General features: G+C 41.6%; 1 protein-coding gene across 1 annotated transcript; it reads right to left on the bottom strand.

Moving 5' to 3' along the window:
• Positions 1-5,113: 5,113 nt before the first annotated feature.
• Positions 5,114-25,352, bottom strand: LOC131962602 (adhesion G-protein coupled receptor G7-like). The gene is made up of 15 exons (XM_059327548.1): positions 24,838-25,352; positions 24,552-24,656; positions 24,355-24,464; positions 23,792-23,863; positions 23,627-23,715; positions 23,394-23,542; positions 18,654-18,764; positions 18,301-18,485; positions 17,705-17,857; positions 17,504-17,616; positions 7,705-8,078; positions 7,110-7,191; positions 6,807-6,944; positions 5,901-6,057; positions 5,114-5,663 (listed from the first exon to the last, which is right to left on the bottom strand). Exons 1-15 carry the CDS (start codon positions 25,163-25,165, stop codon positions 5,454-5,456), a joined length of 2,376 nt encoding a protein of 791 aa, XP_059183531.1. The 5' UTR covers positions 25,166-25,352; the 3' UTR covers positions 5,114-5,453.
• Between the last annotated feature and the right edge of the window lie 1,377 nt (positions 25,353-26,729).

Consider the following 26,729-nt stretch of genomic DNA (forward strand, 5'->3'; position numbering starts at 1 on the left):
ATGTTTCCAGACAGTCAGGTTGCAAGGAAATTTGCATGTGGAGAGAAGAAGTGCAGCTATGTGTGCACATACGCGCTTGCACCGTATTTTAAGAGGCTTATACTGAAGGAGGTGTTGCAACAAATGGCATATGTTGTATTATTTGACGAAAGTCTTATGTGTTAGACTGTGGGATGGACCAGAGGTCAAAACTAAATACATTGATTCTGAATTTTTGGGGCACTCATCTGCGGCCAGTATAGTTCAAAAACTGGGCAAAATGCTATCAGAGATGGGGCTGCGCAATCTCCTGCAACTGTCCATGGATGGACCACATGTCAACTGGAAAGTTTTTGAACTGACTCAAAAGAAGATGAATAAGCAAGTGGACAAGGGGCTTCTCAACATTGGCACATGTGGTCTACACATTGTTCATAATGCATTTAGAGATGGAGCGAAAGCTACAGGCTGGGAAATTAAGCACACCCTGTCCAGCCAGTACTGGCTATTTCATGACTGCCCCGCTCGCCTGGAGGATTTTGGATGGATGCAGCACTGCAATGCTTAAGTTTTGCAGGCACCGCTGGCTTGAAAACGTAAATGTGTCTGACCGTGCTTTGCAGCCTTGGCCCCACGTGAAAGCATATATAGCGCTGGTGCCCAAGGGAGAGCTAACAGATCCGAAGACTCAATCTTTTGAGGTTGTAAAGAGCAGTACACAGGATCCTCTTTTCATCCCAAAAGTGATGATCTTCAACAGCATCGCAAGAAAGATTGCCCCCTTCCTGACGCTGCACCAGACTGATAAGCCTATGTTACCCTTCCTCAGCGAGGACATCTACAAACTGATGAAAGGTAGGCTAGGCATTCTCATTTGATTGCACTGTATTACTGTATTAATCAGCGACGTTATTCCTGTTAACACTCCATGTTTGTGGTGTGTTTGGTGAGGTGTAGGCAATGGTAAATGTGTTTTAATAAGAATTCAATTTGCAAATAAAATATAGCAAGGTGTATCAAATGTGGTTCGATTTAGAGGCACAGACTACAGTGGTCCAACTGAAATGCGTTACATTTTTGGAGAAGTCATTGAAAAGTTATGGAAAACCATTACTAAAAAAATGTACGAACCCTAAATGCTTTTATACACACAACTAAAATGCTTTTATACATACAACTGAAATGCTTTTATACACACGACTGAGAAGCTTTCACACTATGCTCACACGCATTACTGAAATGCTCTCATAAATACTACTGAGATTTCAGTGTAAAAGGAAGACTGCTTCGGAAGACAAGTTGGAGCGGCTTTGGAGCGCACATGTCGTCCCAGGAGCTCTCCAGTCATTTAACAGAAGCTGCTGCATTACTGAACAACATTTTGGCATCAGCAGAGACAATTCGAACATTGTTTCATGCAACAGACGGGCAACAGTCATAGGTTGCCTCGGGCCGACACGGTGGAAAGTTGACTGATGTCGCTTTTCCCATCTCGCGGCCGCAACTGCCAGCTGCTGGTCTGGTCTGTACTTCCGTGCCAGCTCAGCAGAGCTTGATACCGCCACACAGAAGTCCGGACTGGACCACACCGCGGCTGGCTGTGGCGTGCCGTGGTAACAAGAGCACAAAGTTGGCAGTTGCCTGAACTCCTTTATCTAACTGTGCACTCTGTTGTCAATAAACCATTCCACTTGGTAGAACACAATCTGCAGATCTCACGTGGGCTTTTCAGCAGAACTCTAAACATATTCTGCTCTTTAATGCAAATGTCATCCATACTGGTAAAAACAAGTGGCAACAATAAAATACAAATAGAGAAGACATGTCATTGATTAAACACAACCAAAACTGATTTCACTTGTTTCAAATCATGTGACACAACCAATATAAGCCAGTTCAGTGAAACCAGCAAACCGGTTGTTGAAAGAGGGACGGAGAAAGTCTAACAATGGATGGAAGAACTATGTGAGAGGATGAAGTCGAGTCCGTATCCGAGGTGGAAGACGAGGAGGAAGAGGACAAAGAGTAGAAATATCTGAAATTGGAGCAACAGTCATCGACCATGTTCTTGTCCATGGACTGACATTGAGGGAAGCAGGACTTACCGTGTGTTCAGACCGGACGCGTAGCGAATTTTCGCGTAGTTGAATTTACTCGCGTCACTCGCGCGAGTAAATAACTCGCGAATTTTCGCCCAAGAGACTATTTAGCGCCAAATAATTCCCTCCATTTCATTCTGTCATCAACCATGACAAGCATAGCGTCCCTGTACCTGCTCTGCAAGTCCGAGATACGTCGGAAAACACGCCGTCGTGTCTGGGTGAGTGACATCATCCGGAGGCGCACTCAGCACGGAGAGAGGACCGCAGAGTACTTCCACCTTTTTCCTGTCCCTCCTGCCGACCCACTCCTCCTTCCTGCCTCTTTTCTCCTCTCTCTCATGTATGTATCTCAGACACTGTCGTCCAGAATCTCAACGCTGATAGGCTGTCCCGACACAGCGTCACGCAAATATTTCGCCAAAGTTGAATTTATTGAACTCACGCGAATTCGCGTTGTTTCATTCGCGCCGCGACATTCGCGTCAATCGCGACATTCGCGGCATTCGCGTTGCGCGAAACCCGCGATTCGCGCCGCCGGCAAAAATTCGCGTCTATTCGCGTGTTTGCATTGACTTTGTATGTAATCGTGTCGCACGAAATATTCGCTACGCGTCCGGTCTGAACGCACCGTTAGAGTGCAACCCAATTTGAGCCGATTTTCTGTGTCCACCATAGGACATTCAGAGAAGAGAACAGGTACAGTTTACTACTGTAATTTTGTAATTGCAAATTTACTGTACTACACTACATGAACCAGTTTCAATAGACATTTGTAAAGTACATCACTGTATGTATTGTACTGCATGAATATTTTTTGGAACTGCACATCTACTTTTTGTAGAATGGCAAGGCAGCTAGTATATTTACTCGGGAGCAAGAGGCTGTTATAGTTGGCATCGTCCTTCAAAAAAACCTAACACGACTCAGAGAAATCCAGGAACGAGTGATACAAGACAATTTCTGATCAATTTTGAGCTATGTTTTTATTAATCAAATTCATGAGTTTTCTATTTTTTGGTGTATTGTTTACTGAATGCTTGATAGTGTTTATCGTTTTGATCGCTTTGTTCATGATTTGAGAGCAGTGTCTGGTTTTGAGCACAGGTAAATCTGTTTTGAGGCGAACGTTTCATTTTGAGCACAGCTGAGGTTTTGTGTTTAATGTTTTCAGAAAAATGGAGCAAGGTTTCAGAAATTGTGTTTTAGCAATTGAGAAAAACTGTAATTATTTGTGGATAAAATGTACAAGTTTAAATAATTTGCAAGTACAATTTTTCTGTTAATAGAATTATACATATAAGTTAATGTTGCAAACTAATTGGAAATATATATTTGTTTGAGATATTTTTGAAATATATTCATAACAATATAAGAATAACTTAATAAGCAATTAAATAAATGTTTTCTATTAAATAATTTATATGAACAATAAAACTGTATTAACAATAAAATTGTTAGGTGTGTTTAAATTTGTGTTTCTTTTGTATGTTATACCTTATAATGAAATAATTCAACTAGATTTTTTGAAATAGTGCTTTTATTGAGATTTTAACATACAATATATACTATATTTAGGAATAATGACAAAATACAAAAAAAAAAGATTTATAGAAATATAAATGATGAGCTTAATATTATTCAATTATTTTAACAAGTTTATTCATTGAATAAAAAAACTGCTGTTAATTGTTTTGTGCTGCCACCTTCTGGTCAAACAACATCAAACCATTTTATTCCTTAAGTTTAAATCCTTTTCCTTTTTTCTTTTTCTTCCAGACAGTTTGGTTTGGTCTGACGTTTGGTTCCAGTGCATAGTCTTTAAAGGTCTCTGACCTCGGAGCTGTACGTCTCCTAGCTCCTCTGTAGCTTGTATACTCTGTTTCTGAGTGGAATGTTGAAGGATGAGACATACTCAAAAGACGTGGAAACAGAGGCTCTGAAGCAGCTGTGAAGAGGATGAATATCTGAAACCCCTGAAAACACAAGAAGAAGCTGGAGGGTTTGTTTCTGGTTTACACCTAATATTCTTCATTAATGATATAGAAGAAAAACAATGAGAATAATGTTTAATCATCAGTCTGAGGACTGCAGTTGCCAAGAATTACAACAAACTCAAAACCAAATTCCATCCATCCATCCATTTTCTTCCGCTCATCCAGGCCGGGATGAGCAAACTCCCATCCAGAAGTCTCGTCAGGGTAAAGAGCTGGTTCCACAGCCAGGACAAAAGCCGCATTGTTCCTCCTGAATCTGAGGCCAGAGCCTCCTTTCCAGCACCCTGGAATAAACTTTCCCGGTGAGGCTGAGCAGTGTGATTCCACAGTAATTGGAACACACCATCCAGTCCCCCTTTTTAAAAAATGGGAACCACCACCCCGGTCTGCCACTCCACTGGCACTGTCCCAGACCTCCACGCCACACTGAAAAGGCGTGTCAACCATGACAGCCCAACAGTGTCCAGAGCCTTCAGCATCTCAGGGCGAATCTCATCCAACCCTGGCGCCTTGCCGCCGGGCAGCTTTTTAAGTCTTCCCCTCAGTTTTCAGACTCTGCCTCTTCTGCGGAGGACTTGTTGGCTGGATTAAGGAGTTCCTTAATGTGCTCCTTTCTGCTGCTTCCGGAGACCCCTCCACCAGCCAAGACCGAAAGGCCTCCTTCAGCTTGACGGCCTCCCTCACCGCTGGTGTCCACCAGCGGGTTCTTGGGTTGCCGCCACAACAGGCAATGACGACCTTCAGACCACAGCTCCTACCAGCCGCATCAACAATTGAGGCTTTGAACATGGCCGATTCGCTGCACAGCTAATATATCAATATGTACACCAGACCAACTTTTTAAACATGACAAAGCCTCCAAAAAGCCAATTTATTTCGCAGCAATAATAATAATAATAATTTATTCAATTCCAATAGGGTCCTCATCGACCCTTGCAGTCGATGCTTGGACCATAATAATTGAATAATAAATATCAAACTACATTGGTTATAAGTATACACAGTAAAATATATTAAATATTACAAATATTTAGCATTCACTTTGCATCAACACAAAAGGGATCAAGTGATTATAGTAATAATAATACTAATAATAAAAATATAAAGCAAATTAATAAAAAAGCTTAATAAAAACCCCTCAAAATTGAAAAAGAAAAAATGCTATATTTTTGTAAATCTTAAAAGCGTGTAACAGACATATTAATTTGGAAATTAAACAATTTTCCAGAAAATTTAGAAATAAACCTCTGAAGCGTTCATATTATTAACTATTAATTATATTTATTAAAGCTAAATATTATTTTATTTTTTATTTTTTAAAAAGTGCTAAAACCTTTAATCATTCAATTTAAATCCTTTCTCTGTTGTCTTTTTTCTTTCAGACCGTTGAACGTTTGGTTCCAGTGCATTTTGGGACATGTGGTTCTTTTCCAGTGGTCGTCTGAACTCCAAGCTCCTGTGCAGCCTGTATATTGTTTTCTGTTTCTCTGAGGGGGAGGTTATCAGATGACACGTACTGACGGCATGTGGACATGAAGGCTCTGAAGGACACTGTCCTGGCTGTGAAGAGGACAAATATCTGAAACCCCTGAAAACACAAGCAGAAGATGAATGTTTCTTTCTGGTTTTCACCATATTCTTCATTCACGATTAAAAAAAAAAGAATCAATCAATCTCCTGAGGAATATTACATTATTCTCTACTTTTTTCATTATATACATTGAACAACAATGGATTTTTAATTTGTTAAATGATTCATGAAAACTTGGACCCAGGAAATTTTATACTACATGTTAATATAGTTGTAAAATAAAAACGAGCACACCTGTGTGGTCGTACAGACGCAGAAAAGGATGCTGAAGACCAGGTGGGCGGAGCCTTTAGTGACGAGCACCAGGTAGCCCATAGTCCAGGACAGACCCAGTAACACAGCCAGAGAAAAACTGGTGAAAAACTTCTTCCACAAAGAGGAAGGTCTGGTGCTTCAGCATGAAAAGAGATAAAAACATGTAACATGTAAGCTGACAATACACTGCAGTTACTGTCAGAGCTTTCTCCAAATATTCCAACCTTATTCTAAAAAATATTACACTATTTTCAAAATATTACATGTAATTTGTTCAATGTGAATGCTTTTTCACTCAAAATATTACATCTTATTTACTCAAATGTTATTCTCTGCTTTTTCCTCTCTTGCTTTTTCCTCAAAATATTCCTTTTTTTTATTCTTGCATTTTCTTCTAAAAAAAATTACCATTTCTTTTCACAAAAAGCCTGCAACTTTAAATAATAAAAATATTACACCTTTTTATTAAAAAATGTTTTTCCCTCAATGTATTGTTTTTTATATATTACACCTTTCTTTAATAAAAATATTACAACGTTTATCGTAAAATATTTCATTCTAAAAAAAATCAAATGTTATTCTTAAAATATTGTTTTTTTACTCAAAAATATTACGACTTTTACAAAAAATGTTACGACATTTTAGAAATATTACATTTTATTTCACAAACTATTTTATTAAAATATTTCTAGATATATTATGAATATTATTAATTCTCCCTACTTCTAAGTTATTCTCAAGAAATGTATTATTATTTCTGAAATGTTCCATTCTTAAGGCTTTAAAAAAAATATCAATCTTGAAATCCCAACTCTCAAAAAACATATTTTTTCCTCTGTTTTGTGACATCGATGTTGTTCAAAAGTCTTATGATAAAGTCGTTACCTGCAAATAGTCAGCGATGTCAGAACCAACAGAACCACGTTGGAGAACAGAATCAGAGCGAGTGGAAGGAGGAAACCCCAAAACATCGGCTTCCCAAAGTCAAACTGTTTGTTCTTATCCAGAGCTGCGAGCCAGCAACTAGAAGGTGAAAATAAAATCTTATATTTAATGATAATATTAATAACAGAAGATTATTAAAATCTAGATTTACCAAACAAACCAACTAGTTTAAGAAAAAATAACACAAATCACATCAGAAATGAAAATAAATAATGAAATTAATAATAATAGTAATGGACCCACAATTCCTCCTGTCTGTATCCGAGCGGGTCGTCCATGCTGTAGGAGCCTCCCAGTGTGGATGCCATGGCGATGGCTGGGACTCCTGACAGGAAAAACAGTTTAATATTATTTTACTTATTTTATTTAACATTTCTTCAGAAAACAACCAAAACATATTTTTTTTCTTCTGATTTTTAAAAAGTTGTTGTTCGTAGTAGTATTACATCAGCCATCAATTATTACTATTATTTTTATAATTATTATTAGTATCTGTAGAAGTATATTGGGCGGATTATTTTACCAATTATTTATTATTATAATTATCATAATGGACATCCTATTATACAACACATTTTTATAACTGTTATTCTATTTTTCTTGTTATTATTACAGTGGACAATTTGTTATATTGTGAGTTATTGTTTTTATTATTTCAAATATTGTTATTGATAACTAATATCATAATTATCATAAATGTTATGATTGTTATTTCTATAAAATAATTATAATTATTTTTTGTATTATTGTTACAGTGGACAGACAGTGGCAGTATAACATACATTTTTAAATTATGATTATAATTACTGTTGCCTGGAGGATTAGCATAAAGCCGTACCCCATCCCACAGTGACACTGAGGGGAGTCCAGTATGGAGGCAGATTTCCTGGACTGGATGTATCCGGCTGCATCCGGACCATCAGCACCAGCTGCATGCCGTACAGGAAGTTCCACAAGAACGTGGCTAACAGGAAGAAATGAAGCAGAGCCGCCACCGCCGTACACGAGCCTCCATCTGGCTCCATGTGTTCGTCAGAGTCCAGGACCGTGTTGGTCTGATTGTCGACCTCCACCGGACTGGCGTACTGTCGGCTGGAGTTGACAGCTCCAGAGAGGAAGGTGAGGATGAAGGCCAGCAGGCTGATGCAGATGCTCAGCAGAGCGAGCTTCGAGTTCTTATTAGTCTCACGCTCATCAGACTTTCTCTGAAAGCTGCAGCAGAGATGAATTAGAATTCAAGTCGAAGTTATCATATTTAAAGCATAACATTTAAATAATAAAGATTAAGTCTCAAAGTCTTCACATTTTATAAATAAAGTAACATTTGGTTTTGGTTACATTTTGGGACTAAACTCATAACATTTTAAGAAAAAAGTTTTAACCTGTCAAGAATAAAGTCACAACATTTTGAAAATAAAGACATGACATTTCCAGAATGAAGTCGTAAAAGTTTGCAAATAAACTCGGAACATTTCAAGAATAAATGCGTAACATTACAAGAATACATTATTAGCCTTTCAAGAATAAAGGCAAAGTATTTCACAAATTTTATGATCGGACCAGAGGTGAATGTTAGGATCATTTGTGGACTTTAACTGATGTGGAGCAGGATTTTATCCACCCTCCACCCTTTTGGCCCTCTGGCAAGGGACAGCCAGAGCTCTGCCCTCCATTTTGTTCTCTGATAAGGAACATCTCTCCCAGGTTTGCCTTGCGTTTATGACTCCAACAGATCACATCATTGGTCAAGAGACCTGTGACACCACATGGGGTCTTCTGTTAAAAGAGAACAGAGTCTTCTGATCTCCCTCTTTGTCCACTGCTCCCCGGAGCAGCAACACCTCCATCTCCTCAGGAGGGGACCTAGAGGACTGGATTCAACAGCCCCCACCTCCTTCCCCAACCCCGGCAGAGATCCTCTGCATCTGAGGGTGAGACTTTCTTCAGCAAATCTCCTTTTCAAATAAGGAATTCAGAAAAAACTGTAACTCTGATTTACCCTGCACATCAAGGTTGCATTAATGAACACAAAGTTCATTGCAACTGTCAGAGAAAGCTTCATCAAACAGCAAGGATGAACCTGCAACTTAATTTGCAAGGCAGCAATTTATTGAAACTCAGCCTGAAATCAAACTTCCTTTCACGCCCTCCATCGAAAAGAATTTTCTTCCCCTTTTCCAGCTGGACTGTGAATAATGTCACTGGGCTTAGATAGGAAACCAGCAAGGACTTTAAGTACAAAGGATTTGACCTGTAATCAATGATTTCGTTTATATGTGTGTTTTTAAGTATATTTGTTGTGATATTTGTGGAACTACATCATTCAAAGTTGTATGTTAATTTTGCTTTATACAGACAGTCAGTCTTATATGCAAACTAACTTTACTAACTTTGGATTTGCTGACACACTGAGTTACACATCATAAACTTCAAATTGGCTTTAACAAACACACTTTGTAAAGCTGAACCTCAGACACACACACACACACATGCACACACTATGAGGGGTATTTTATGCCAGCACACTATACTAAAACGCCTTAAACACGTCACCTGTGCCTGCATAAAGACTGACAAATAGGCGTGCGTACAGACACGTGTATTGCGAGTACACCAGATAATAAAGGGGTGATGGGTGAAAAGTGTCATGCCACATGCGAACAAGCGGACGCCTGTGCGCACGCTCGTCTCAATGTACAAATAATTATTTACTTTATGACGACGAACTTTGAGTTAAACAGCTGCTTCGCTTCACAATTCAAGCAATCCATGTATTACCAAGAGAGATGATGAGACAGTTTAGGCTGTTTCAAGTCTACACGTGCGCATGTTAAGGTGTCTGAAGCATTGGCTTTCGGACAATAACACACACGCGTTAACGGGTGTCACGCGTGTACGCCTATAACAGTATATCAGGACTGGACCTTTGCTCAGGCGCCAAACTGAGGAAGAGGCTGACAGTTATTCATTTTCTAGGTTTTGCCTAGGCGGCACTGGTCCACCCATTTTACTCACTGGCCCACCCAGCCAAGTTTGATAAAAACATATTTTGTTACAAAAAATATAAACATGTATGTAAAAAAGGAAATAAATGTATAATTGTATTTGTAACCCGGCCCGTCTGGGATGAGCCTCTCCACACCCTGGAACTCTGCAAATTCTCTCTTGTGTTTTTTATGATGATGTAGGGCGGAGGAGGGACCAGTCGGACACGGGTAGTTGTTATATTTGCGGCTCGGACCGCGTCGTGCTTTATTTCTCAACGGCTGGCAGCTCAACCTTAAACAGTACAAGTAAAGACTGAAGGAAAGAAAGTCTAAAGGCCAGTGTTGGGTCCTTACTGGTTTCCACACTTACTGGTTGCCGTAGGCTATGATCTGCGCATTTTCTGTTACGCATGAGCTGTCCGTGGTACTGAAACAACAATCGCCGTTAATGTAAGAATTCTGTCTGATGCAGGCCTATGTTATGCTGTGCGTTAACACCTTATCTACTGTTTGGGTTCATCTGTAGTCGGCACTTGCAATAAAATGATTTATTGTGCCGTCTATTGTTTGTCTATATTTGCCATTTTTATAGTTCTAAATTTTTACGAGTCCTTTTCCTGGGAAAAGATGGTCCATCCACTTTTGTACTGGCCCACCCGAAATATTATTTCTGCCTTCGCCACTGACACATAGTCTCAGGTTCATATCGGATTGTTTATAAGAAAGCATAACTTATAGATGAAGTCAGAGACTATCTCGTATGTACCAGATAAACTTAAAGTTTTTCCAGCCAAAACCTGAGGCTTAATTAGGCTGTTTTGAGACAAGTGCCTGATGCACAATACAAAGGGAGGTGAAAGTCAGCAAAATGCAGCATAAACAAAATGTTTTACCTTATTGGTTAACTACAAATGCCTGTAAAACATAATGGGACCGTGCATAGGTGCCGAATTGAATTAAAATGACCATGTACCATTGAATAATGACTGAATACATAAGCTTAAGCAACAAAAATATTGTTTATTTTTGTTCAAGTCGCATTTATGATAACGCCCTTTATTTCTGTTATTTAACTCCCATATAAAACAAAATTCAAGGACTGCATTTTTTCACCTACGAAATATTACAAAAAATAGACACATCCTGTCCCAAAAGGATGAAAAATTAGTTCCTGCTTTTGTTACTTCAAGGTTAGATTACTGTAACTCCTTTCTGTGAGGCTGCTCCAATAAACCCCTTAAAACTCTTCAGTTGGTCCAGAATGCTGCGGCTCATGTGCTGACGATACTATACTATAAGTGCACCCCATATGACGAGAACCAAGAAAGAGATCATATTTCTCCTGTTCTAGCTTCGCTGCACTGGCTCCCTGTAAAATCCAGAATTGAGTTTCTTCTTTTCACATACAAAGCTCTAAATGGTCAGGTACCATCATATCTTTTTTTCTTTTTTTTTTTTCAAAACTTTGTTTATTGAATTTTCATCACATAAATGACAGTTATAGGAAAACAAGTGTCGAGTTTTTCATTAATATAATCATCATAACACTCAAATGAAGACAGACAATGTACAAGACACTTGTATGTAAATATATAAACAAACAAACAAATGATAAACCAAACAAAAACAACAACAAACAAAACAAAAAACAACAACAAAGCAGGTCACCTATACTAAATGAACAATTAGACAGTTACACAAATGGCATTAAAGTTATCAAAGTCACATTAAAGTGTATCACATATATCTGTACAAAGCATGTCATTAAAACAGATCAGACCATGGACAGAGGTTGTTTGTCAGTTTGGGATATTAGGAAAAGTCAACTTATTTGCATACTCAAAAAATGCCCCCCATGTTTTCCTGAAAGCAGCAGATGATCCCCTCAGTGTACAACGAATTTTCTCCATGTTAATAAAGTAAAAAATGTCCTTTATCCATTCATGGCAAGTTGGCGGGGTCCTGGATTTCCATTTCATAAGAATAAGACGTCTAGCTAAGAGGGTTACAAAAGCTACCAGGTTCTTCTTATAATTTGGTACAGCAGGTATGAGGGTGACCCCAAATAGGGCAGTGACTGCAGACGGTGTAAAAGAGACTGAGGTGATCTGTGAGATAGTATTAAAAATCTCAAACCAAAAGGTATTCAGGGAAGGGCACGCCCAAAGCATATGAAAATAGGTGGCTGGGAACTGGCGACATCTGTCACAAATAGGATCAACATCATCATATATTTTAGACAATCGGACTTTAGTAAAATGATAGCGGTGAAGAACCTTACACTGTAGCAACCCATGCTTAGCAGATATGGAGGAAGAATGGACTCGCCGCAGACACTCATCCCAAACATCATCCGCAAATTCACATTGTAAATCATTCTCCCATAGCGTCCTAATAGTACGGAGTGGGGCTGGGTTTAAAGAGTGAATGAGATTATACAGCACCGAGATCATGCCCCTCGCAGCAGGCAACGGGGACAAGAATGGGTCTAGGCCAGTAGGTTCTGGTAAATTAGGAAAGCTGGGGTAAACATTTCTAACAAAACTACGAATCTGTAGATATCTGAAAAAGTTATTTTTAGAAAGAGTGAACTTTTCTGAAAGCTCCTGGAAAGATGAGAATATGTCATCATTATACAGGTCCATGATTGTTCTAATACCCCGTGCCCGCCAGGAAGGGAACGCTCCATCTATTAGTGAAGGGTGAAATAACAGGTTAGGTGCCAGCGGGGCCAGTCGAGAAGGAGCCTGAAGGCCGAAATAACGTCTAAACTGTCTCCATATCTTTATCGTAGATTTAACTATTATACTTTTTGAATAGGGTGAAATGGGGTGACTTACAGGAGCATGAACAAGTGCAGACAAAGAAGCTGGTTTGGCAGACATGGATTCCATAGCTATCCATATTGGGGGAGAAGTGGAGCCCTCAAAATGAAGCCAGAACTGGATTGCTCTGAAGTTACAGGCCCAGTAATAAAATCTAAAATTTGGCAATGCCAGACCCCCCTGAGATTTTAGTCTCTGAAGCAAAGATTTGCGTAGTCTCGGGGGCTTCTTGTTCCAGATAAATTCAGCTATCAGTTTATCGATCTTGGAAAAAAAAGACTGCGGGAGAAAGATGGGGAGACATTGGAATAAATAGGAAAACTTTGGAAGGGTGTTCATTTTGATAGAGTTGACCCGGGCTGCGAGGGATAAATTTAATAGAGTCCAGCGCTCAAAGTCATTTTGCATCTTAGCGACCAACGGGAGAATGTTAGATTTAAATAAATCCTCAAATTGAGCTGTGACCCGAACACCCAAGTATACAAAACTATCTGAGGCGACTTTAAATGGAAAGTTGTGCAGTGGGAAACGTTTTGCTGCCGGGTTCAAAGGAAAAATCTCACTTTTGGTCAGATTAAGTTTATAGCCAGACACCTGGCCAAAGGAGGTAAATGTATCTAAAATAGTCGGGATTGAGATTGAGGGGTCCGAAATGTACACTAAAAGATCATCCGCGTAAAGCGAGACAGTATGCACAACACCATACCTAAGTATGCCTCTGATGTGGGGGTGAGACCGTAGGGCAACAGCAAGAGGTTCGATCGCAATAGCGAACAGGAGGGGACTTAAAGGACAGCCCTGCCGGGTGGAGCGGTGTAGAGGAAAAAGTTTAGAGAGGATGTTATTGGTTCTAATAGACGCTGTGGGTGAAGAGTATAAAAGTCTCACCCAGGAAATAAACTTATTGCCAAAACCAAACTTCTGTAGGGTATAGAAAAGATAATCCCACTCCACCCGGTCAAAAGCCTTCTCTGCATCCAGCGAAATTAAGACTTCTGGTGTGCATGACGAGGAGGGATTGTATAGGATGTTAAAAAGTCGCCTGAGATTAGAAAAGGAATATCTACCACGAATAAATCCTGTCTGGTCGGGAGAGATTATGGAAGGGAGAACTGATTCAAGGCGCGTGGCAAGGAGTTTAGACAGAAGTTTTAGGTCCACAGATAACAAACTTATGGGTCGATAACTTGTGGCTAGTAGGGGGTCCTTATCTTTCTTTAAAATAAGTGAGATTGTAGCCTGCATGAGAGTCGGTGGGAGTTTAGATAACAAAAAAGATTCATTAAACATGTCGATTAAAATTTGGGCTAACTTGTCAAAAAATTTCCTATAAAATTCTATTGGAAACCCATCTGGACCTGGACATTTCCCCACTTGCATGGAAAAAACTGCTTGTCTAAGTTCAGCAATAGTGATTGGTTCTTCCAGAGTTTTAACAGAGTCAGGATCTACTCTAGGAATACTAAGAGAGCTAAAAAAGTGGTCGAGGGCATAAGAGTCAGTGGCATGTTCAGAAGAATATAAAGACGTATAGAATTGTCTGAAGTGTTCATTTATTAATTTAGGATCTGATGTAACACCTGATGAAGTTCTAATTTGTGGGATTTGGTGAGAGGACGCTGCCTGTCGTAAAGAGTGAGCAAGTAGTCGACTTGCTTTATCCCCATGCTCATAGTATGTGGATCTGGATTTCAGCAGGAGGTCTTCAACTTGAGCAGAAGCGAGGACCTCATATTCTGCTTTCAATGAAAGCCGTTCTTTAAATATATCAGGTGATGGGGAAGTAGCATAGGCATTGTCAAGCTGGACTAACTGTTGCTTCACTTCAGACATCTTTTTCCTCCTAAGCTTGCTTTCATAGCTTGAAAACGAAATAATTTCCCCCCTTAAATAGGCCTTCATAGCCTCCCAAATCACAGACATGGAGACATCGGGAGTCTTATTCAGCGATAGAAAATCATCTATTTGCTGTGAGATAAAACTCACAAAATTTTCATTGGACAGCAACCGTGTGTTCAGACGCCAAGGGGGACGCTCAACATTGTAGCCCTCAAATTGAAATTCCAAAATAACAGGAGCGTGATCCGAAATTACAATAGCATCATAAGAGCAAGCATGTGCTGATGATAAGAGATTGTTATCCAACAGAAAGTAGTCAATTCGTGTAAAGGTGTGATGCACATTGGAAAAAAAGGAATAAGCTCTCCCTGAGGGGTTAAAAAGGCGCCAGGGATCTGACATGGAAAATTCATCCATAAAGGATTGAATGACTTTGGCTGATTTTGAAGTTACTACATTTCTAGTGGAGGAACGATCTAAAGCTGGGTTGATCCAACAGTTAAAGTCACCACCAAGTATGGGGAGGTACGAGGGCATGTTGGTCAATTTAGAAAAAACCAATTTGAAAAAGGCCTCATTGTCCCAATTAGGACCATAAATATTAATGAGAGCAACAGGAACATTACATAACCGGCCAGTAACAATTATATATCTTCCGTTAGGGTCAGAGACTATATCAGAGCAAGTGAAATCGATTGACTTTCGAATCAGTATTGCAACACCTCTGGCCTTACCCTGGAAAGATGAATGAAACGTTTGTCTAACCCACCTACCACGCAGTTTGGCATGATCTGATACCTTTAAATGCGTCTCCTGAAGGTAGACAACATCTCCTCCTAAGTGTTGAAGATGATGGAGTACTTTGCTACGCTTAATTGGATGATTAAGACCCCTACAATTCCAACTTATAAATTTTAACCTCCTCCCGGACTGACAGAACTGGTTATTCTGAGCCATTGCACCTACCGATCTTGAGGTAAATATGTGTACAGATGTACTCAGTGACAAATGGATAGCCAATATAAAAATTAAAGTGAGGTGACCTAATGACATAAACATGACATAACAACAGAACGAAACGAGTAACCAGGAACAAGAGAACGACCCCTCCCACACGCCCCCCATCCCCTTGCATAAGCGTCTCCCCAAACGAGACGCGCGCTAGTCCCATTTTCTACCTAAACTCTCTGCTAAACCTAAACTAAAGCTCCGTCAGAGATATGCGACATACCACTGGGTTATTCGCTAAAGAGCGACAATATTATAAAGGAAAACACTGTATATTGTATCACTGATGATACCAAAATAGGAAGAAAGAAACAAGAAAAAACCAAAAAACCAAAAAGAAAACCAATAATAATAATAATAAAAATAAATAAATACATAAAATAGATAAAGACAGAGAATTAAAAATAATATAAATTAATTAATTAATTAATTAATTATTAATATAAATTAAAATATATAAGTAATACAAATTAACTACCAAATAGAAATAAAAATCAAACGAAACTGGCGCTATACCTTAGACCACAGCATCTGGGGTAACTGACTTCTTAATACTCGCATTGACAAAGTCCATGGCTGAGTCCGGATCATCAAATGTGTGCGTTGATCCGCCTGGTAGAGTTATCTTCAGGACGGCCGGGAAAAGAAGTCCAAACTTAGTACCGGGGCAGGAGTGGAGCTGTCGCTTCACCCCTGCAAAGGCAGCGCGTTTCTTGGAGACAGATGCAGTGTAGTCAGGAAAGATGAAAAGTTTTTTCCCCTCGTAGAGAAGCGGGGAGGCACGGGACATCTCACCCGCACGCCGCAGAATATCATTACGGACCTGGAAGTAGTGGATCCTGATAATGAAAGGACGGGGCGCCTCTCCGGCTTTAGGTTTCGCACGGAGGGTGCGGTGAGCCCGGTCAAGCAGTGGTATCTCATCCAACTTCAACATGTCCTTTAGGAGCTGTGCGATAAAGTTGGTCGGTCGAGGGCCCTCCACGCTCTCCGGGACACCAATCAAACGGATGTTGTTTCGCCTCGATCGCCCCTCTAGGTCCTCGCATTTGTCATTCAGTAGTTTCACCTGGGCTTTAAGGGAATCCACCGCTGAGTCCAGCCTGGACAGCTCGGTGCCGTTATCAGTGCATGCGCGCTCCAGCTCGAGCATGGTCTCGTCATGGGCGTTCAAGCGCTGCAGTATCGGCTCAACTGTATTCTCCAACTCTTGTTTTACCGACGATATCTCAGAACGAAGGTCAGAGGCCAGAGAGTCAATTCTTCCACATATGTCGCCTTTCATGGAGGCGAGCATTCGCTCGAGCCGGTCCCAGTTGGGAAAGTTAGCATCTAGCTTTGGTGGGGAGCTTGGGTCAGTCGAGGGCGAGGTCTTCGCGCGGCCTCCCCGTGATGACTCCGTCTTCGGCCGAGTAGAGGTCATAGTCAACTCGGGAGTGCAGAAAGTTTTCCAAAATCAAGTCGGGGAAAAATAACTTAAAGGTATCAACAGGTTTCTATTAATAAAAGACGCTCAAAAATTCAAAAATAGTCACAAACTCCAGGAGCAACGGAGAAACACGTCTTACATGGCGACGGTCGGACACGCCCCCCCACCATCATATCTTAAATAACTCATTGTGCCATATTACCCTTCTAGAGCAAAAATTCTAGGTTACTTGTGGTTCCTAAAGTCCTTAAAAGTAGATTTTCAGTTATCAAGCTCCTCTCCTGTGTAAACATCTCCCAGTCTCAGTACGGGAGGCAGACACCCTCTCTTTATTTAAGAGTAAACTTAAAACTTTCCTCTTTGGCAAAGCCTATAGTTAGGGCTGGCTGATTTGACTTGACTTAAAAGAGACATCCTAAATTCCCAACATGAATAAAGTCACAACATTTTAAGAATAAAGTCGCAACATTTTAAGTATACGATTTTCAAGATTTGAGGATGAAGTCCTAAAATTTTAGATACACAACATGTTTGATACAAAAGTCTTACTTGTCTTTAAGGTGGTGAATTATCGTAACAACCAAACCCAGAACAGAAAAAGAAAGTCCAACAATAGAAATCACATCCAGGGCTTCTGCATACTCATAGTTCTCTCTGAAAGACTGAAACACAAACACAATGGAGTTCTCACAAACCTTCCTGCTGACTTTGTCTAACAAAACCTGAGTCTGATGATAAACGTTGATTTACCCAGAGAGCAGCGAAGTTCGTGGTGTGGTTGCAGAAACATCTGAGGAGTCCGTCTGAAGCGTCTCCTTTGGAGCAGCCGGCGGTGCTCCAGTCCTGCAGACTGTAGTCCCAGAAAACACAAGCAAAGTGGAACAGAGCTGTCCCGTCCAGAACCTGAAACAGACACAACGTCTATCACGTTTTACTCTAAGAACAGCTGAAACATTAGTCAATAAATCAATACTATTTTGATAAATGAGCGTTTAATTGTAAACATTCATACAAATTGACCAAAACTTTGCTTCTTCAATGTGAATATTGGCTTGTTTTCCTAGCTTGAATATGTCAACTTCAGCTTTCAGAAATTGTGGCGGACAGTTTATAGACCAAAGAAATAATTGACTGATTAAAAAAAAAAAAAAAAAAAGGTTGTAACATTTGGGAAATAATGTCGCAACATTTCCAGAATTAAGTTGTGACATTTGTAGAAAAAATCTCCAGACTAAAGTTGCAATATTTCGAGGATTTAGACATAACATTCCAGAAAAAGATCATTAGATCAGAGCATTATTTTGTAATGAGAACTATTAAAAAGTAGTGAGCAGAAGTATTCTCACCCTTGGTCTGAACTGCATCTCCACATGTTGTGGCACCGTGCGGCGCTCCTGACCTCTGATGGTGGCAGACAGGACCCTGACAGTGACCCGCCTCCGACTGTAGCGCCTCGACCTGAAGAAACGGTCGTTCTGGTAGAGGACGAAACCCAGCGAGACATTTTCTGTCTGCTGATGAACACCAACGGCTGCTTTTTTACAAGACAGACAAAAACTTTTGTTGCAATTGCAGAAAACTCAATCAAACTGATTCTTCTTCTTTTCAAACTTTGAGTTTTTAATCTATGAACTCTATTTGTTTAACATTTGTAGAAAGTTGAGAAAGAAGAAATCTATCTAGTGTTTATAAGTCTCACCTGATGGGAATCGAATGTATATCAGAGCGTCAGAAATCCCGTTTTCCACCATGATTGTCGATGTGTTGATGTTCAGCACAATGCGGTCGGCAACAAAACTGCCGGATGTCCCTGAACACACCAGGAAACAGTTATCAGTGATGATCATGTGAAATGTATAAATACATTAATTTACTGACCATATATGTTTATGTTCTGGTCTTATTTTTGTCTCTTTCAGGCTTCTGTAGGCCCTCGAATTCAAGATAATGCTGCATCTTGTGAGTCCCACAAAAAACCTCCATAATACTATTTTATGTTTTTTATTTTTTTTTATTTTAACCCTTTAAAAGTCAGTTTGTTTGAAAAATATACAAATAATAGTTATTTCCTGTAAACCAACTATCAGCAACTGGCAGCCTGTGAGCCACATCCGCCCGCCAAAGCTTCCAGCTCTCCCAAAGGCAAGGAAGGATCCTCAAACAGCTGAATTTGAAGGAAACTAAGTCATCGACATCTGCCGAAGGACTGTCCAATTTCCAGGATCTAAAGTTATTGTTAATTCATATATATGTGTCAGATGATGTACTGTGTGCAAAGTATACATAGCTATGCCATTCAGAAAAGTTAAACATGTTTATTGTGTGAACAGACCGACAGTCTGCTGTTTTGTGACTTTGATTTACTCTGCACTGAGGGAGTACGAGACTGAGCTTCAAGGATATTGCTCTCCAGTGTCATGATTTGGTTCGGCTGAACCTACACTGAATCCCCACCAGAGACTGTTAAAAGCAAGCGGCAGGAAGATACAGTTTTTCCCACTGCCATTGTTTCCAGTGTTTGTGCTATTAAAGTTGGTTACTAACGATACCCACCTGTCTTTGTGCTGCTATTGGGTCCAAACCACACCTGTTACAGTACAATCTTGCCAAAGAATGGACCCAGCGCACAACCCAGATCCACTGGCTCGCCTAGACCGTGTGGAGACCAAGCTCCAGCACCAAGAGGCGATGCTAGCTTCCACCACGGCTAACATTTAGTTAGCAGCAGCTAACCAAGAGCAAGCGCTAGCCACGATATCCACCCAGGTTCAACAACTCACTGCAACCCTCGCCGAGTCATCCTCCTCCCCCAGCTCCAGCATATCCTGGTTCCATCCTAGAGGCTCGAGTGGGAGTCCTGGAACGCTACGCCAGGGACCCAGAAGGTTGTAATCCCTTCATTACAAACTGTTCAATCCTCTTTGCTCTGCAGCCTTACACCTTCGCCACAGAGGAAGGTGGCTTTCACGATCAATAACCTGAAGGGCCACGCACGGCTGTGGGGAACAGCCGAGTGGGAACACCACATGCCGGCCTGCTCCTCCTTCAATGCCTTCACAAACCTAACTCTGCAAGGTGTTTGGTATAGCATCCAGAGGGCCCGACGCTTCCGGGGTCTCAGACTGGGATCCTGCTTTGTTACTGACTATGCTATTGACTTCCGCATCCAGGCTAGGAGGAGCGAGTGGAACCAGGTGGCTCAGGTGGATGCCTTCCTGTTGGGGCTGGCCGACTACATCAAGGACGAGCTGGTATCCTACAACCTTACTGCCTCTCTCGACGAGATCATCACACTGGCTTCCTGTGTGGGCAGACGGACTCAAGCTAGACAACAAGAGAGACGGCAGGGACAAGGGGAACGTCTTCCAGCTCTTTCCAGGTCATCAACTTTGCCCGCCAGCACACCGAAGAGGGACTCTGAACCCATGCAGTTCGGCCAGGCCAGTCTAACCCCACAAGAGAGAGAGAGAGAGGGGCCGAAGAGGGAACCTCTGCCTCTACTGTGGTCAACCCAGACACATCCTCTCCAGATGTCCGGCAAAAGGTCAGGCTCACAAGTAAGGGAGGAGGTCCTGGTGAGCCACACATCAAAATCCTCTTCCATCTCACGTTCTTTGTGCCAGGCCCGACTGCCGCTAACCCAAGGCTCTCAGACTCTTGCTACACTCATAGACTCTGGTTCTGATGCTAACATCCACCACGAGACTATCCAGTTTCACATCCTATCCTCTACTCATCACCCGCTTCCCCAGGGGAATCCCTGGCTCCGACGTCATAACCCACACCACGAGGCCGATCCTGGGTTGAAGTCCAACTGAATACCTAGACTTCTGAAAGGTCTTCAGCAAAGCTCTCTTCCCCCGCACAGACCCTACGACTGCGCCATCGACCTCCAACCCGGCACTGCTCCACCCGGAGGCTGCCTGTACTCCATTTCCGCCTCTGAGAGAGAGGCCATAGACATTTACATCAAAGACTCTTTGGCCACAGGCATCATCCGACCCTCGTCACCGCCGGTGGGGCAGGCTTCTTCTTTGTGGCAAAATAGGACAAGACACTCCGCCCTTGTATTGACTATCGAGGACTAAATTACATTACGGCGAAGAACTGTTATCCCCTGCCCCTCATCGCCTCAGCGTTCGAGCTCCTGGAGGGAGCCACAGTCTTCACCAAACACAATGTACGCAATGCCTACCACCTGGTCCGGATCCAAGAGGGAGTTGAATGGAAGACGGCGTTCAACACCCCCACTGGCCAGTACCTGGTGATGCCTTTTGGCCTCACCAATGCTCCTGCCGTCTTCCAGGTCCTTGTTAACGACGTACTCAGAGACATACTTAAAACGTGTTTTTGTCTACCGTAAGCAGCTCCAACTTTTTCTGGGCTTTGACAATTTTTACCAGAGATTCATCAGTCGTTCTTTCTCAGAGGTCCGCCATCGACCAGAAGCTACACCCCTGTGCTTTCTTCTCCAGGCGGTTGACGCCGGCCGAAAGAAACTATGATATTGGTAACAGAGTTACTATCAGAACCTTGAGTACATCCAGTCAGCCAAGAGACTGAACTCCCGCCAGGCCCGGTGGTCACTCTTTCTGACCAGGTTCAACTTTTCCCTCTCATATCGTCCGGGGTCCCGCAACGTCAAGCCTGATGCCTTGTCTCGGCAGTTCCAGGAAGAGGAGAGGGAGGTTGGCGAACCCGATACCATTCTTCTGGCCTCACGTCTCATCGCCACCTTTACCTGGGAGGTGGAGGAGAGGGTCAGAGCCGCCATCCAGGACCAGCCCATACTCAGTTCCTGTCCACCAGAACGCCTGTACGTCCCATCTGACCTCCGGTCCGAGGTCCTCCAGTGGGCTCACAGCTCCAAACTCACTTGCCACCCTGGGATCCAGTGGACTAAGGAGTTTGTGCAGCGTCGCTTCTGGTGGTCCACTCTGGCTGAGGACACTCGGAGCTTTGTCAACACCTGCCCACCTGCAATCAACATAAACCTACGCTCCAAGCTCCTGCTGGTCTTCTGCACCCTCTACCATTACCCCATCATCCAAGTCTCCTGCAGTCCCACCGACGGGGAGGGGTATCCAATACCTTGTGGACTCGGAAGGATACGGCCCAGAGGATCCTGGGTCCCTGCCAGACACGTATTGGATAACCACCTCATCAGGGACTTTCATCAGCTTCACCCCGATCAACCCACCAGAACTGGTTATATCCCTAGACCACGGACTCCACCCCCCACCATCCCATCGATCAGAACCATCGGCTGACGAGTCCGACGCCGACGATAGGAACAACGACAACCCCCTCTCTGACACGGACGACACATTCCCTACTGTTGGGGATGAGGGGATGGAGGACAAATAGTATTATTGTTTTTCCCACTGCCATTGTTTCCAGTGTTTCTGCTTATAAAGTTGGTTACTAAAAATGCCCACCTGTCTTTGTGCTGCAATTGGGTCCAAACCACACCCGTTACACAAATATGTGTCAGAGTGCTGATGCCAAATCCACATCCATGCTGTGAACTGGTTTTAAAATTGCAGCACTGAATTTAAGCAGGACATCCAGTTACTCAATGACGCACACTCTGAAGGCTGTTCCATTAGTGCATTACACCAGTGATAGGGAGGACTCTGGCCTTGTCTCTGGAGGAGCCGACTCCGAATGGAAAATCCCACCAAGGAAGGATCCTTGACTTTGGGATACAGCCAGTATGACCCCCCAGGATTTCACAATCAAACATATTTCCGCAGGAACTTGAACACACCACGTAAAACTGAAACCACCACATAAAATAGACCCTGCTAGTAAAGACTATGAAACCACATATAAAACCATAAAAAGCTTTACTGAACAAATGATTAGATATCACCTGAGCTGCACCTTATTGTGGAGTTTGGACTAATTCAACTGAATCATGTTATTAAACAGGACAGAAGATGATATAAAACAACTTGTGACATTTACACTTTAATGTTGGAGAGTAAAACGTTTTGAGAAAAAAAAGTGAAATAAAAATAACTCTTCAAAAAGAAGAGCATATAGCACCTCCGACTAGGCTTAATATTTTCATAAAAAAATATAATTATGATAGGTTATCCCCTATACAGGATCCACAGCTTTCTAATAGCAAAACTAATAGATCAATAAGTAAATTATGGAATAAACATTCTCCTTTTTTACTGCATAATATAATAATAAAGAGGAGGGCCTAGGTGAAGAGAGTCAAACAGAGTTTTTGATCCAAGATACCAAAACTGAAAGTTGCCTAAATTTCTACATATAATTTACTGTAATTTAACATTCAAGACCACTCTCAAAATTAACAGATTCATTTTGTACAGTGTATTACCCTGACTAATTAAACCACCTCAGAGTTGTTGACCGTCAGTTAAAATATTTACTGTCTTAGGGGCAGTGCTCACGTGACACTGACCTGAGAGCGAAGTGAACTGGACTCCCAGAGTGTCTGCAGCAGCGATTTGTGCCGACTGGACCACCAGGTTGGGTTGGACCACCTGAGACTGAGACGTGTTGGAACTGAGGCTGAGGTCCACAGAGAGCTGGTCCAGGGTCTTTGTGAGTCTGTAAGATAGATACACAAAAAAAGAAATCATCAACCTGCAGCCTGAACCCCAAATGAAAGCTGGAGTAGAGTTGTTCTTTTACTCCAGTGTAGCGCTGTTTTCCTCGCAGTTGCCTGGCACGCTGGCGTTAAGCAGCTGGCTGACTGTTGCTATGGCAGCCACCCTGACGACCTGCAAAATGACCACAGTCAAAATCGTTTGGTCAAAACTCACTGAGTTTCTTCTGCTTCAATTTTGTTGTTTGTACCTCTGTGGCGTTTGGAGACGTCAGAATCTGAGTGCTGCTCGCCAACGTCTCTAAGGCAGCAGGACTCGTCAGCTGAGAGACAAAAACACAATTATATACTGAACCTGCGGGTGTGGACATATCTTTCCACATCATCACCAAAGCTGAATGTCTGGACCACAGACTGAATAAGTAGCCATGCCCACGAGTGGTTCAAAGTTATTCATATGAAAAGTAGACAGAAATGACAAGGAATGTTTATACCAGAAGAAAGACTGATTATTAATTATTAACAAAAAAATGAGAAAGTTGAATGTTTGATTTTTTTTTTTTTTTAATCTTCGCCATCATAATGTACATGTAATTTTTTCCAATTGCAACATGGGGGTCCCCATCAGAGGCTAATGCTATATGGTGGTCCTTGGTATGGCAAAGTTTGGGTACCCCAGGTTTGAGGTACCGTTGCTGTTTAGAACCGGAGGTTACGTCCACTTCTTTGATGCAGTCTGTGGTCTGCAATTTGTGTTTAACACAACAACAATGAGCCTTTTTATCACTATTTACTGTAAAACAGTAATTCTCACATTTTGTTGTATGTCACTGAGCGTCTGGTCACACAGATAGACGTGTGGGGGCTCAAAACTCAGTGGTCCATTCTTGGTGGAACATCTGGTCGAAGCTCTGGGTTTACCAGCTGGATGGAAATGAAGGTAGTTAAAGCAGCATTATGGTGTATTATGGTGTATCTGATGGATAGACTGAGGTGGATGGAGAAACCTACCACCACTCGTTCCTACTTTACAGAGTTCGTCTGAATATGCAAACCAGCCGATGGGTGTGCGTGGGAAACTGTATCCAGCCAACTGTTGGGCACGGCAGAAATTTTCTAAGGAGACAAGGTTAATAAATGACAGCTGAAGGTTTTGACTAGGTCAGTTGTTTTTTTAACATGATGGGAACATCACATTAAATAATAATGTGTTCTCCAAGCTTTTTGTTTGTTTTTTGTTTAAAATAGGATTAGAAAATACAGTTTTCTGGTTCGGCTATTGTAAAACCTGACTTACCAACTGAGCATCTCTCTCCAGTCCATTCATCAGGACAGATACAGACACCACTCACAGGTTTCCCTCCATTATCACAAATCAGAGGAGTGGTAGAAGGGGGGTTACGAGTGGTACTTATGGTAGTAGGAGTAGTAGTAGTATGAGTAGTAATAGTAGGAGGGTCAGTAGCAAAAGTAACAGCAGCAGTAGTACGAAAGGCAGTAGTCGTAGGATACTCAGTAGAAGCAGTAGGAAAGGCAGTAGTAGTAGGATACTCAGTGGTAGTAGTAGTACGAAAGGCAATAGTAGTAGGATATGGAGTAAAAGTAAAACGAAAGGCAGCAGTCATAGGATACTTAGTAGTAGTAGTACGAAAGGCAGTAGTAGTAGGATACTTAGTAGTAGTACGAAAGGCAGTAGTTGCAGGATACTTAATAGTAGTAGTACGAAAGGCAGTAGTAGTGGGGTACTTAGTAGTAGTAGTACGAAAGGCAGTAGTTGTAGGATACTTAGTAGTAGTAGTACGAAAGGCAGTAGTAGTGGGATACTTAGTAGTACGAAAGACAGTAGTAGTTGGATACTTAGTAGTAGTAGTACGAAAGGCAGTAGTCGTAGGATACTTAGCAGTAGTAGTAGGAAAGGTAGTAGTAGTAGGATTAATAGTTGTAAAAGGAAAGGCAGTAGTATTAGAAAAGGTAGTACTCGTAGGATAAGTCGTAGTAATTGGAGAGTCAGTAGTAATAGGAGAGGCAGTAGTAGTAGTAGTAGTAGTAGCAATAAAAGGAGCAATAGTAGAAGCGGTAACTGTAGGGGGTAGAGTAGTATCTCCAGGGACAGTGGTTAAACCAGTATGTCCTGGAGTAGTAGTAGCATTAGTAGTAGTAATAGTAGCAGTAGTAATCAGAGGGATTACAGTAGTGGTAGTAACAGGGACCACAGTGGTTGTGTCGATGGTATCTGTTGCTGCTGCTGTTGATGTGGTGGACTGAGCTCCAGTTCTACAGGCCAGGTGAAGAGCTGTGAACATACAAATAAATAAATTCATATTCAAATGAGTTATTTTACCGTAGCTATCTATAGCAACAAATTGGTAGGTGGATATTTTTTAAATATCTCATTTTAGAATTAAAAAACAACAATGTTCTGAATTTCTCAACAGTTATTTAGGAATATTTACTATATTTTTAATTAATCTTTTAAGTCCTTTAAGAGGTCATCACACATTGATAAAATGTGGCTCATTTAATCCACAAGAATCTCAGCTCACCAGTCATACCCTTTTTATGCAACTTAGAGACTTTTAAGGGACCCCAGTATGCAGGAATATTCACATACAAATAACACATTTCTTACAGTTGAAAAACTGCAAGTTATCGGCATAATGTTGGCATGTCTGTAAATAGGAGACTCACAGTTACCCATAGAAGCCATTTTCATTCAGATATCTTGAGGACAGAAGTCAATACACCCCTTTGAAAATGGGCATGTTAGTTTTTCCCTAAAATCTCAGACATTCCAGATGTCTTTCTCCCCAGCCACAACGTCCAGCTCCTCCTGGGAGATCCCGAGGCGTTCCCGGGCCAGGCGAGAGATATAATCCCTCCACCGTGTTCTGGGTCTTCCCTTCGTTGTCGCATCCTTAGCTAAAATTTAGCTGAACTTTAGAACATGTTTTCACCACCTTCCCAACAAGATATTACAACCTTTTTGGTACCAATAGCCAAATTCTGACCTCTGATCCTCGTTTTCCACTGTGGCATCAATATAGAAAATTGGGCTCATTGAATCCACAAGAGTCTCCGATTTCCTGTCAAACCTGATTCATGCAAGTCACAGACTGTTTAAGGACTCCAGTATGCAGGTATATTATATGTAATAACACAATTTAACTGCATGTTATCAGCATAAAGTCG

The sequence above is a fragment of the Centropristis striata genome, chromosome 24, assembly GCF_030273125.1.
Source record: "Centropristis striata isolate RG_2023a ecotype Rhode Island chromosome 24, C.striata_1.0, whole genome shotgun sequence".
NCBI classification, from domain to species: Eukaryota; Metazoa; Chordata; class Actinopteri; order Perciformes; family Serranidae; genus Centropristis; species Centropristis striata.

What these genes read in the sequence shown, in the direction of transcription:
- LOC131962602 (XM_059327548.1), bottom strand. Translation starts at nt 25,165, where the DNA reads ATGACTGCTGCCTTTCGTTTTACTTTTACTCCATATCCTACTACTATT. An exon ending in TCAGTGACATACAACAAAAT is followed by an intron (nt 23,864 to 24,354) that starts GTGAGAATTACT and finishes TTTGTCTCTCAG; the next exon opens with CTGACGAGTCCTGCTGCCTT. An exon ending in CGTCTCCAAACGCCACAGAG is followed by an intron (nt 23,716 to 23,791) that starts GTACAAACAACA and finishes GTCATTTTGCAG; the next exon opens with GTCGTCAGGGTGGCTGCCAT.